The following is a 12954-nucleotide window of genomic DNA, read 5'->3' as shown; positions in this document are numbered from 1 at the left end:
CTCAGCGGGTCCCCGTCACCTCTGGCCCCACGGCGGCTCTCTACCCCGGTTCCCCGCTTCCTCAGCCTCTTACCTGTCCCACGCCGAGCCGTTCCTCCGCGGCGTAGGCCACATCCGCACGCACGCGACCGGGGCGCGCGCACGGCAGCCTTACAGAGGGCGCACGCACCCGATCCTCTTACCAGCCATCCCGCGCCGCTGGCGCCGCCCCCCATCGGCTGCAGACCATTACGAGGAATCATACCCCTGTCTCCCTCCCTGCTCACCTGGACCTATCCCTGGGATCACTCAGACAGGCCTCTGCTCCACCCCTTGTTACCATTGGCCCTCCTTCCTTTATAACCCCAGTCTGCTCTCTCCGTTGTCGCTCAGCATAGCTTCTCTGTGGCTCCTGTGTGCAGTGTCTATGCCAAGCTCTGTTCTCTGTTACAGCTCTTGTACCTGTCCCTGCCCCTGTTTGGATACCCTTGGATTGATCTCGGCTCGGTTTGACTACGTGTACTATCCCCGGACTCTGCTTTGGACCTCACTACGCTGCTTTCTCCTGTCCCTGACCCTAGGCTCTTGGACATTACCCTCCGACTTCTGTCACCCCGGACTCAGCAAGTATATCGTTAACCCTTTTCTCACCAGGCCCGGCAACGCATCTTACCACACTCCGGGCACGCCCTCACTGCTGTGGGTGCGTGTTATACCCTTACCCACCTCAGTACTGGGGACTGGCCAGGTCTGCAGGCATACAGGCATTACAGGTAGGAACTCCCTTTGTAAATCCCTGTTCTCTCAGATAGAACAACATAAGGCCAGGTCCCCAGTGGCTGCTGTGGCGTGCACTAAGACATGCGAGCCGCACACAAGGCACAGTCCTCTATGGGGCACGCCCCAGTCAGCGTGTGTGAGCGCACAAGCCGCGATGCGCGACCGCCTTGGCCAAAAGACAAGATTTTTGTCTTTTGGACTGGCGGCCGAGCATTGGCCACGTGATGGCGGCAATTCAGCAAATGAGGGCACACCAGCCGCGTGACATCATAGCAATGCCCCCGCCACACCCCCCAGTCGCAAGTCCATCAGATCGCTTGCTGGAGGTGGAGAGCACCGGGAGGTGCTCCCTCGCGCGCATCACGTGCACTGCGGTCGTAGCCTAAATCTGCAGATAACATGGGAGAAGCACAGCTAGGTTAACATAGCATTTCATGTGGGCACATTTCAAAAGGACTGAAAGTGTTATAAAGGAGATAGACAAGAGGTGGATTTCAGTCTATCTGAATCTTCCAGCATATCAATTGACAGCTTTTGGTGAGCTCACTACTCTGCACTCATATCTATACATTTTAAGCCTGCACCATTTATGCCACCCCCTCCACCTACTGCAGTCTCCCCTTAAACTTCTCATCCACTCACACTCATCATATCTTACTCCCATGACTACCCAATATTCAAATTCCTTTCCTCAAACCCTACTACTCTGTGGCAACATGTCTCCCAATCCTGGCTCTACCCCCATACCAATATTTACTGCACCGACACACTTTATTCGAGCAAATACCCAGTATGTACCTGGCAGATACCTGGAATGCGCCGCTCCTCACCTCTGACAAGCCCCGTTGCGTTTGCCTTCCCAGCCTGGGTTCATGCCTGGCTGACGGGCGGCTGATCTGTTAAATGATAATGATTAGGATTTAATAGGCTGCAATGCTTCGCGTGTCTACCAGGTGGCATAAACTCATGAATTGTAATGCAGTATATATATATATATACTGTGCAGTATTGCAGCCAGCGGGAATAAAATGCTTCTATCCCTGCCTGGAAAATACCTCAATGCACTCGGGCAGAAAACAGTCACAAACCTCAATACACCCGGGTATACCCGAATTCGTGGGACTAGCCGAGCTCGAATAAAGTGTGTCGCCAGTGTACGTCACACACCCTGCCCCAAAGTCTCCTCACCACACACTGCTGATCACTCTAATTTCACCCCAATTACACCTCTCCCTTCCCTACCCTTTTCTTGTGCCCTATGGAATGCACGATCTGTCTGCAACAAGCTCATTGCAATACATGACCTGTTCATTTACAACTCTCTCAATATTTTAGCAATTACAGAAATCTGTCTCACTCCCCCCAGACACTGTCTCTCCTGCTGCACTCTGCTATGGTGGTCTCACCCTCAGCAACACCCTCAGACTAGGGAATAGACAGGGCAGAGGAGTTGGCATACTACTTTCCCCACATCCAACTCTCCTCCCCCTTCAACCCCATTGGGACCAGCTGTGTGGCTCGTCAAATCTCCACCCTATGTAAAATCTCCCCCAGAAAACCATAATGGCTTCAGCTGTCAGACTGGGCCATATTCTAACCTGAGCCACACCTTGTCCTACAATGAGCAGCCACTTTACCTTCTTGTTTCAATATTGTCCCTCATTCCCTCTAGATTGTAAACTCTCTTGAGCAGGGCTCTCATTGCCTCTTTGTATCTGTCTGTGCATATTTGTTCTCACTTGTACAGTATGCACAGTAACTGCTTATGTAATATACATAACTCTGCACCCCCATTGTACTGTACTGCAGAATATGTTGGGGCTTCACAAATAAATGATAATAATAATAATAATAATAATAATAATAATAATAATGGTAAAACAGAATTATACAAAACTGAAATTCCAATCCAGGGATTTTACAGTTCTTCAGAAATAGTAATCTCTGCATCCCAAAAAGTAAAAATATCACAAATAAAAAATACAAAACAACAAAAGGCACAGTCAATGGAGGATATATACTTGTGTATACAGCCAAATAATTCAAATGTGTCTATTTATTAATTGACAGCTCTTTTATTATTAATTTATGTCTGGATGCTCTACTTGCATTTTACTGTATATTCACATTGTCCTAATTTGAGATGTGTTTTTGTGACAATTTTAGTTTTTTTTCCCCCTTGTAAAAAAATTGTCTTATTTATTCATTGACTTGTATACTTCCCAAAACCCTCTGCTATACATGTGAAGAGATACTGTACATGGGAGCGCACCAGAGATACTGTACCTGAAAAATAGCTGAATTGGAAACAGGTTTCTCTCACACACTCTCTCCGCTCCAGCAAAAGCCGTATTTCAGGGTCTGGATCAATGTTGCAAATTTTGACAAAATAGAAAAATGCTTGCAACATTTTTCACACGAAACCAAGCTACAATATAGTCCCAATTTAAGGTTTTTGTATAGACCAAAAACATAAAGTTTGCTACTGAATGAATACTGTATGCGACTTTTTTTTAGTTACATTTTAGGGGTGCTTATCTGTATTACTGTTACTGTTCTTACCAGGGAGGGAAAGCCAAGAAATACTTTAGTGAGGATAAGACAAGCACAGGGTCTCTGGGGCAACAATTAGCAACTGCAAGGTCTGATATACAGTAAGAGCAATCCTTAAAACGAAAGTTGTTAATAAATCAGTAAATAGTTTTATTAGACATTTTTCTTCATGGTGCAGCTGTACTGCATATTGAAAAAGAGTTTTATGAAAACAATTGTATAAACCCCCTCTCAATCATCACCTTACAATATTACAATGGTGTTGGTTAGAATTTATAATAAAATAATAATGGAAATATTTATAAAACCCATTTTCCAATTCATTATATAGATCCAATTTTTACAGTATATATATATATATGTGTGTGTGTATTTATACTTTCAGTACAATATAGCATGGAAAGTATGTTTGGTTGTAATTATACTTTATATCAATAGTTTTCTAGTAATACCGTCACAGGATTATAATACGTTGCTTTGTTGACAGTGGAGTTTAACTTCATACTGGTAATTTAATACTTTCTTTTGATATTTGTTACAGCACATTAGTAGTAGAAGGCACAAAGACAGAGCTGCCGGGAAGCCCCCTAAACCCAAATTTAGCCCCTACAATAAATTACAAAGGGGAACCACTCCACTTGGGGTAAGTCAATATTATCTTGTACTGTATATATATATATATATATATTAAAGGGCATTTATCTTAAAGAAAAAGCTGCAAGATAATCCAAAAACATATACCCTTGCTGCAGGAAGAAGCCCCCCTGTGCTCACCAATGCAGCTAAGAGTAATTTTTCTTAATGGAGAAGGGGACAAGAATTGTAAGGATCTTATGATTTAGACAAAGTCCTGTATGGCTAACCAGTACCATCTCTGAGTTCTCTTTTGTCACTTGATTTACTTGTACCTCATTCAATGGAACATTTTTATGATGTGCAGACAGATTCATTATACTACTAAAATTAAGTACAGTAAGGTTATTTCACTGACTGTGTATAAAAATAAGATTATATTCCCATTCAAAGTAAATAATATATTTATATTTACCGTTCATATACGTTGTAGAGGTAAAAGTCATTAACTAAATTCTTTGAGTACTGAGGAAAAGGCAAATTAAATGATCTTTTTGATATTATTTCAAAATTATACTTTATGAGTTTTATGTTTTTATAACTCTGAACTATGACTAAATAGAAACTTAATTCGTTTTTCAATAGAAATATCAATTAATTGCAAGTCAGGAATTGCATTTAGGTTTTGCCCAAAATGAAGTTAATGAGTCTTACGTCCACAACAACGATATATTCATACCTTAAATAATATCGGGGGCCCTGAAATAAAATATAATTCATTATTGTTTTCTGTCATTTTTGAAAACCTAAACTGATATGTCCTTGTTCCTACTGTATAAGTATTTACTGTCAATATAATTCAATGTTTCCTTCTGTTTTATACAGTTTTCTATGATAAACTGTGCAGGAGCCTAAATAATTATCCAGCAGTCTTGGATTTTCACATTAGGAACTCCTTTGATAGAAATTATTATTTTAAGAGAACATCTTTGCAATGTTCTCAATCATCCTATGAAAGAAACTACATCTATTAAAACATACCGCATATAAGAATGGATTTGAGTCCTCCAGGGTATTTCACTGTAAAATTGAGATAAGCACTCTGTAAAGGCATTTTCTCTTATCTAAATATAACATGTCTCCTAAAAAAAGTTTTTCATGCTTCTTTATTTAACATATCACAACATTATTTTTTTTATATCGAGCTCTTTCTCCTGACTAATCATATGATGATTTGGGCATATTTACTATTTTGGAATAAACTCTTACCTCATCTCTATCCTCTGTATCCAGGAAAATCCCATTTCAATTTGTCCTCTAATTGCTCTTTCCATTTGAACTTTTTCATCCCTAGATATTGTTGCTTTCTATTCTAACTCACTCATTAATCTTACAGAAGAGAGGGAATTTCTCAAACTCTTATTCAAGCTCTGTACGGCACTAAACTGACTAGATTTTTTAATAGAAAAATCAATTTTTGATTCCTAAAAAGCTGAAAACTGAAGTTAAATTAATAGTACAACTTTGACATGACCTCATCCTTTCCCGATGAGGATATCCCTAGATTTTTTAGATCTAATAAAATCTTGCAAATACCAACATAAAGAAAAAACAACAAAAGTAACAGCGCAAAAAACCTCATAGTGTAGTATATAAAATTATATTGTGATAAAACAGGTAAGTATTGCACGTACATCAGATTAAAAATTACTAGCAGGACATGTATATGGACATGTTACCAATCAGCAACAGATGGTGGGTTAGTAACGATCACCGGATGGAATCTCCTCTCGCGTCTCCCGTGAGTAGTTCCAGCACCGCTCCACTCGCCCAGATGGAAGTCAGCTGCCGCACGGCGTGGACACAGCAACTGTTGCGGAGAAGCAGACTCTCTCTCCCTGACTCACTGGCGTCAGTTAGCGTGCACGGCGTCCACTAGGTGCGCGCATCAGTGACGTCATCAATTGGTGCCGGTGGTTATGCAGTCTCGGCCAGCCAAAGGAGCAACGGGGGACAACGGAGATAAAAACGAATGGTAGATAGGGTAAATCCGCAGCGGGTAGTGCTAGGAATGCGCCCTCTTTATCCAATGCGTTTCGTACATGTGGTGTACTTCATCAGGGATATCAGAGGTCTCTGGTAGGGCGCTTTATATACCTATCCTCCTCCTGTGATTGGCTGTTGATTTTGAGTCCAGCCTCTCAACAAGGAAAGGAAGATTTAAAAGGATAGGCTAATTTTTAGCCCTCTACATACACATTTACATATTAAAAAACTTTATTAAACACTGGATACTCCAAATAGAACATACTAAAAAATAAAGAAACATGTATTAATAAAACACAATATAATGCTATGTATTAAATGTTAAACATGATATATGGACTAACAGAAAGAAAAAGAAGGAATAGAATGGAAAGGACAGATCTAACCCTTTACAGAGATATATTTATAATGAATTGTAGTGAAGGAACCAGGAATCATACTAAATTCAGGTAATTGTAAATCCAAATTATGCTTCACAATATACCAAAGAACAATTTAATAACGCTAAAAGGATTCTTATGCAAAATAAAAATTGATGTTAATATAAAGACCAGACATCAATTTCCTCTTTTAGTCCCAATGGGGACAATGTTTTTAGCTTATAGATCCATAAGCTCTCCTGTTTCGAGAGCATTTTCTCTCTATCGCCACCACGCCGTCCTACTGGAACAGTTTGGATACCCATATATTGGAGACAACCAACATCACTATTGTGTTTTATCTTAAAGTGTCTGGAAACACTATGATTCTCTAATCCCAATCTTATGTTTCTTGCATGTTCCAGAATTCTAACGCTAAGCTAACGTTTAGTTCATCCGACATACTGGTATCCGCATGGACATTGGAGGAGGTATACTACATGCGTGGATTTACACGATATGCAATCTTTTACCACAAAGCTCTCTTTTGTAGTATTCGAGGTCAATTGTTTATGTTCTAAGCTGAGCATTTTACAAGCTTTACATCTTCCACAGCTGTAATTACCGCTTGTTTTTTTTGGCAACCATGGAATCTCAAGTACAGAGATACTTGGAGGTCCAATATCGCTAGGTGCCAGATAATGTTTAAGGCTTTTAGCTTTGCGGTAAATAAAACTTGGCTGTGGAAGAAGAAATGATCTAAGGATGGGGTCATTGCACAAAATGTTCCAATTTTTCCTGACAATTTTCTGAATTTGTGTACTCACTGAATTGTATTCTGTTATAAAAGGGACTTTAATTTTATCACCTTCTATATTGTCATCTATTAATTGTTTGGAAAAAAAGATTCTAAACAATTAATAGATGACAATATAGAAGGTGATAAAATTAAAGTCCCTTTTATAACAGAATACAATTCAGTGAGTACACAAATTCAGAAAATTGTCAGGAAAAATTGGAACATTTTGTGCAATGACCCCATCCTTGGATCATTTCTTCTTCCACAGCCAAGTTTTATTTACCGCAAAGCTAAAAGCCTTAAACATTATCTGGTACCTAGCGATATTGGACCTCCAAGTATCTCTGTACTTGAGATTCCATGGTTGCCAAAAAAAACAAGCGGTAATTACAGCTGTGGAAGATGTAAAGCTTGTAAAATGCTCAGCTTAGAACGTAAACAATTTACCTCGAATCCTACAAAAGAGAGCTTTGTGGTAAAAGATTGCATATCGTGTAAATCCACGCATGTAGTATACCTCCTCCAATGTCCATGCGGATACCAGTATGTCGGACGAACTAAACGTTATCTTAGCGTTAGAATTCTGGAACATGCTAGAAACATAAGATTGGGATTAGAGAATCATAGTGTTTCCAGACACTTTAAGATAAAACACAATAGTGATGTTGGTTGTCTCCGATATATGGGTATCCAAACTGTTCCGGTAGGACGGCGTGGTGGCGATAGAGAGAAAATGCTCTCCAAACAGGAGAGCTTATGGATCTATAAGCTACAAACATTGTCCCCATTGGGACTAAAAGAGGAAATTGATATCTGGTCTTTATATTAACATCAATTTTTATTTTGCATAAGAATCCTTTTAGCGTTATTAAATTGTTCTTTGGTATATTGTGAAGCATAATTTGGATTTACAATTACCTGAATTTAGTATGATTCCTAGTTCCTTCACTACAATTCATTATAAATATATCTCTGTAAAGGGTTAGATCTGTCCTTTCCATTCTATTCCTTCTTTTTCTTTCTGTTAGTCCATATATCATGTTTAACATTTAATACATAGCATTATATTGTGTTTTATTAATACATGTTTCTTTATTTTTTAGTACTGCTGCGGCAGAGTTTATTCGAGCATTTGCCCGTTCTCTGCCGCAGCAGTAGCCTGGCGCGCGCCCGAGAGTGACGGGCGCGCGCCGAAGCAGCGGAAGAGCGCCCTCCGATCGGGGCGCTCTCCCTACCGCTGCCGGGTCCGCCGGGTCCCCCGGAACCCCCTGCCGCTGTCCCGCGATCGCGGGACACCAGGGCTCCCTCGGGGAGCCCCTGGACGCGCGTGCAGGGGGCGCACGCTCCCGAAGACGCGTGACCGCGCGTCTATGACGCGCGGCACGCCGAGGGGCGGCCACTAGCAAGCCGGGAGATTTCCCGGCTTGCGGTACCGACCACACTCGATTAAAGTGTGTCGGTACTGTATGTTCTATTTGGAGTATCCAGTGTTTAATAAAGTTTTTTAATATGTAAATGTGTATGTAGAGGGCTAAAAATTAGCCTATTCTTTTAAATCTTCCTTTCCTTGTTTAGAGGCTGGACTCAAAATCAACAGCCAATCACAGGAGGAGGATAGGTATATAAAGCGCCCTACCAGAGACCTCTGATATCCCTGACGAAGTACACCACATGTATGAAGCGCGTTGGATAAAGAGGGCGCATTCCTAGCACTACCCGCTGTGGATTTACCCTATCTACCATTCGTTTTTATCTCCGTTGTCCCCCGTTGCTCCTTTGGCTGGCCGAGACTGCATAACCACCGGAGCCACTTGATGACATCACTGATGCGCGCACCTAGTGGACGCCGTGCACGCTAACTGATGCCAGAGAGCCAGGGAGAGAGAGTCTGCTTCTCCGCAACAGTTGCTGTGTCCACGCCGTGCGAGCAGCTGACTTCCATCTGGTTGCTGTGTCCACGCCGTGCGGCAGCTGACTTCCATCTGGGCGAGTGGAGCGGTGCTGGGACTACTCACGGGAGACGCGAGAGGAGATTCCATCCGGTGATCGTTACTAACCCACCATCTATTGCTGATTGGTAACATGTCCATATACATGTCCTGCTAGTAATTTTTAATCTGATGTACGTGCAATACTCACCTGTTTTATCACAATATAATTTTATATACTACACTATGAGGTTCTTTGCGCTGTTACTTTTGTTGTTTTTTCTTTAGTTTTGGTCTGTGGAGCCATTCCACGAAATCAGCAGCACAACCTCACAATTAAAGTAACAGGTTTTTTATATATATATATATATATATATATATATATATATATATATATATATATATATATATATATATAATTTATATATCACTTAATATTCACCATTAAGCACTTTATTACGATTATTAGAGCGCAGTTCACTATTTGTTTCTATAATTACCAACCTAGTCTTGCCTAAAATTCTCAAAGCTATATCACAATGATCACTCCTATTTCTTAATGAAAATGAATGTCCTTGCCTTTGTGAAACGTTTTCATGTGCAAGTTCTCAGGATGTTCACCTGTTTTGAAGAGACATGGAAAAGTTGATACATTTTTCTTTGTGTTTGCAGATAAAATTAGCTTTTTCAAAACAGCATCTAAAGCCATTGACTCCACGGATTCTAACAAATCCACTGGCAGCAGCTGCAGCCGCTGCCGCAGTTGCAGTGAATTCACCTTTCAGTCTCCGAACCAACCCAGCAGCTACTCTATTTCAGACTTCAGCACTTCCAGCACTACTGCGAGCAGCTCCTGGGCCAATACGGACCACCCACACACCTTTTTTGTTCGCTCCTTATTGAACTGCAAGCACAGATAATTGTACTGCAATAATTTTTCCAAAAAAAAAAAAAACAACAATATTAAATGAACTATGCAGTGTTTATTTATAGTTTGAAATAAATACAAGCCAGGACTTTTCGTAGATTCAAAGGTTGGGGTTAAGCAAGAAGGGTTGTCTTTTCTTAAATGAAAGCATTCCTTAATGCGCAGCTTCCTCTGATGTTACATTGCGGTGATCTGTAGATAATACAAAACTATTTCCCTGTCAGTGGGCCTCATGCAGAGAGCATAGAATTTTAAAAATGGCGAATTTCATAAAAAGTAGCTTTTTTGGAGAGTTTTATTCTCCATATGCAGAAAAGTGCGAATTCTGCTATGTTTAACATGGATGCGTCTGGCGAGTTTAAATTGGCGAGATGCGCGCTTCAGAAACGTGTAAAAACAAATTCGCGCCTTTTTTTTCCCCTTTACTATAGGCGGCGAGCGCCATCTTGCCATATTTTCGTGGCGCGGCAAAAATGCGAGAATCGCGCCTTTTTTTGGCGCGAACAGCCGCTACTTGCCGTTCGCACCTCTCTGCATTCGGAGAGTTTTAAAAATGGCGCGATTGAGGTTCTTGCCAGCCGCGAGGCGAGTTTTAAACATAGAAATAAAAAAAAGGCGCGTTTTTCGCAACTCGCCATTTTATGCCGTTTTCTGAGGGAAATTGAACAAAAAATGGCGAGTTTTGCAATAACGATGCTCTCTGCATGAGGCCCAGTGTCTTTCCTGCTTTATGAAACAACTATACATTTTGTTAAGGGCATTATCAGGTTCCAATGTACATACAATCTTTCATTCTGTAGATTAGGGAAGAAACACTGTGAATAGTACCCTTATCAATCTTCATGCCAAGTCAGAAATTACTGGGTATTTATTTGAACTCATTCGATACGGTGGATGTCTTGTAATATTATAGTGCTGTGTCTCCCTTCTATTAAGTTGATTACCAAGTCACAAAAGACACAACGGAACAGCCTGCCTTACCCTGGTAAGCATCTCACAGAATAAATGGAATCTTGTTGTTAAGGTCTTTGTGGTCAACACATCCCTGTGTGTACTCAACAGGAAGTACAGAACATGTATTCAAAATTGAAACTTGGAAGAGGTTTCATGCGTACTCATCTGGAAAATATTTACTGCTGTTGTGCCATTCCGCGATGGATGGAATACCGTATGAAATATATGTGCCATGTATGTACAGGCTATTTTCCTGTTAGTAATTGTTAGTTATATCTTTATGATATTGTTTTCCATATGATCACAGACAACTATTTCATGCTCTAGTGGGGCTTTTGTGGACACAGCAAGTATGATAATACGATTAGAGCGATTACAGTTATTGAATCAAATTTCCGTAGTGTGAATTAATCCTGTAATATTTGAAATATTTTAATAGTAGAAATGCATTGTAACTGTCAATGGGCTAAGTAAAAATGATACATTCCAGCCTTCTGAGAAGAGTACTGTGATATATCATGGATATACCAGGAATACATCATTTACCATTATTCAAGTTGATGGAATTTTTGATTTGTGCACTGGCAGATATAATTTAGGCAATGAGAACATGTTATATAAATCTTTATTTTTTACAGAGAATGTTTTTTTTAGAGGAACTATCTAAAATAATGAGAATATTGGTATTTCATTTGGGGCAGATGTACGATAAGGTCAAATGTTGTTTTAATAAAAAGTTCTTGGAATTGAGAATATATAATTGTAGAAGTACTTCTTAACTCTAATTGGTTTTAATGTTGTACATCTAACTTTTCCAAGATCAATTCATGTCAATGCTTAGATGCTGCCATAATAACTTTCTAAAAATATGCATTCATTTTATAAAACTTTTTTGTACTTTTCCATCCTTTCCTTCCATTTCTCATCACGTGTTTGTTAAAGTACTACATCTGCACTTTTGAGCATTTGACCCTAAAATAAATCAATATTATATCAAATTATTGTGGTTTAGAATTTACAGTTTACAATATTACATTTATATCAAGTTAAATGACAAGAACACATTTTTAATTTTATTTATTTCCTCAGGAAATGTTGAACATATGTCTTACTAAGATAGCAAGTCTAAAAAATCAAAACCCACTGGTTTATTTGTTGTCAGATTTATCTTACAGCCTCCTACCAATATTGTATTAAAGTTTAATCTCACCTGTAATATAAACCACTCTTTTTTATTTTTCTACCAATGAATTGCCTAGCTTTTCCCATACAAATTTTGTCTTTACACCCCTTATATCACCTTACCCTGTTCACATTTTTCCATTTTTCTGCCACTGTTTTTTCTTTAAATGGCCACCATAAAGTTATAAGTTATAAGCCAGCATACAAAGGCACAAAAACTGGTCTAATTTATGTTTGTCTGTTTTTACAATTATGCAATTTGCCATAGCTTGCTTATTGTATGTCCAGTTACCTCATTCACAAGAAGCCATTGCATTTTAGACTGTACAATCATAACATAAATATTTGGGACATAAATCAACATACTTCATTTCTAAATGCTCCAACGCAATTTATATCACCAAATAAAACTTTTGGAGAAAACACAAATGTTCTAGAAAAAATGTTTTTCCTTGGTCCACAAATATTATCTCACAAAACTTAACATTGTAACAGAGGCAATTTCTTGTAAGTGTTTCCTTCTCTTACAACAGTATTAGCTTTTTAAACTGTTAAATGTTTTCCACCTTTATTCTGTAGTCTGCGAATAAAAGTTGATTGAATGACATATTACCTGCTTCTACTTTTTAATCTACTTTGTGAGACAATTGTGCAACAAAAGGGGATATATGATATGTTTCAGTGGTCGCTGTTAGACCATTGATAATGAATGTTACAGGTGATTCTGTGTAGTAGATGTTTGCTTACAACTACCTTCCAAAAAAAAACCTAGAGCTAAACTCTATGGCCAGATCCACAAAAGGGTGGGAGCTGAGGCATGCTAAAGCTTAGCAACCTTGTGTTGATTTGGGCCTATAAATTGAATTTGTTAAT

At 39.5% G+C, this 12954-nt stretch overlaps 1 protein-coding gene across 6 annotated transcripts in view; it reads left to right on the top strand.

Moving 5' to 3' along the window:
* ZNF385D (zinc finger protein 385D) overlaps positions 1 to 12688 on the top strand; it is a 382863-nt gene extending 370175 nt beyond the window's left edge. For 5 of the 6 annotated variants that reach the window (XM_075586935.1, XM_075586937.1, XM_075586933.1 and 2 more), the window contains 2 exons: positions 3854 to 3955; positions 9690 to 12688. In XM_075586935.1, coding sequence (XP_075443050.1) covers positions 3854 to 3955; positions 9690 to 9920 — 333 coding nt within the window. In that variant the 3' untranslated portion in view covers positions 9921 to 12688. The remainder of the gene's footprint in view (positions 1 to 3853; positions 3956 to 9689) is intronic. The other variant, XM_075586934.1, reaches the window with a different exon arrangement.
* The last annotated feature ends 266 nt before the right edge of the window (positions 12689 to 12954 follow it).

This window comes from Ascaphus truei, chromosome 2 (genome assembly GCF_040206685.1).
Source record: "Ascaphus truei isolate aAscTru1 chromosome 2, aAscTru1.hap1, whole genome shotgun sequence".
NCBI lineage: Eukaryota > Metazoa > Chordata > Amphibia > Anura > Ascaphidae > Ascaphus > Ascaphus truei.
The sequence above is the reverse complement of the archived record's forward strand: the minus strand, read 5'-3'. Positions and strand labels throughout refer to the sequence as shown.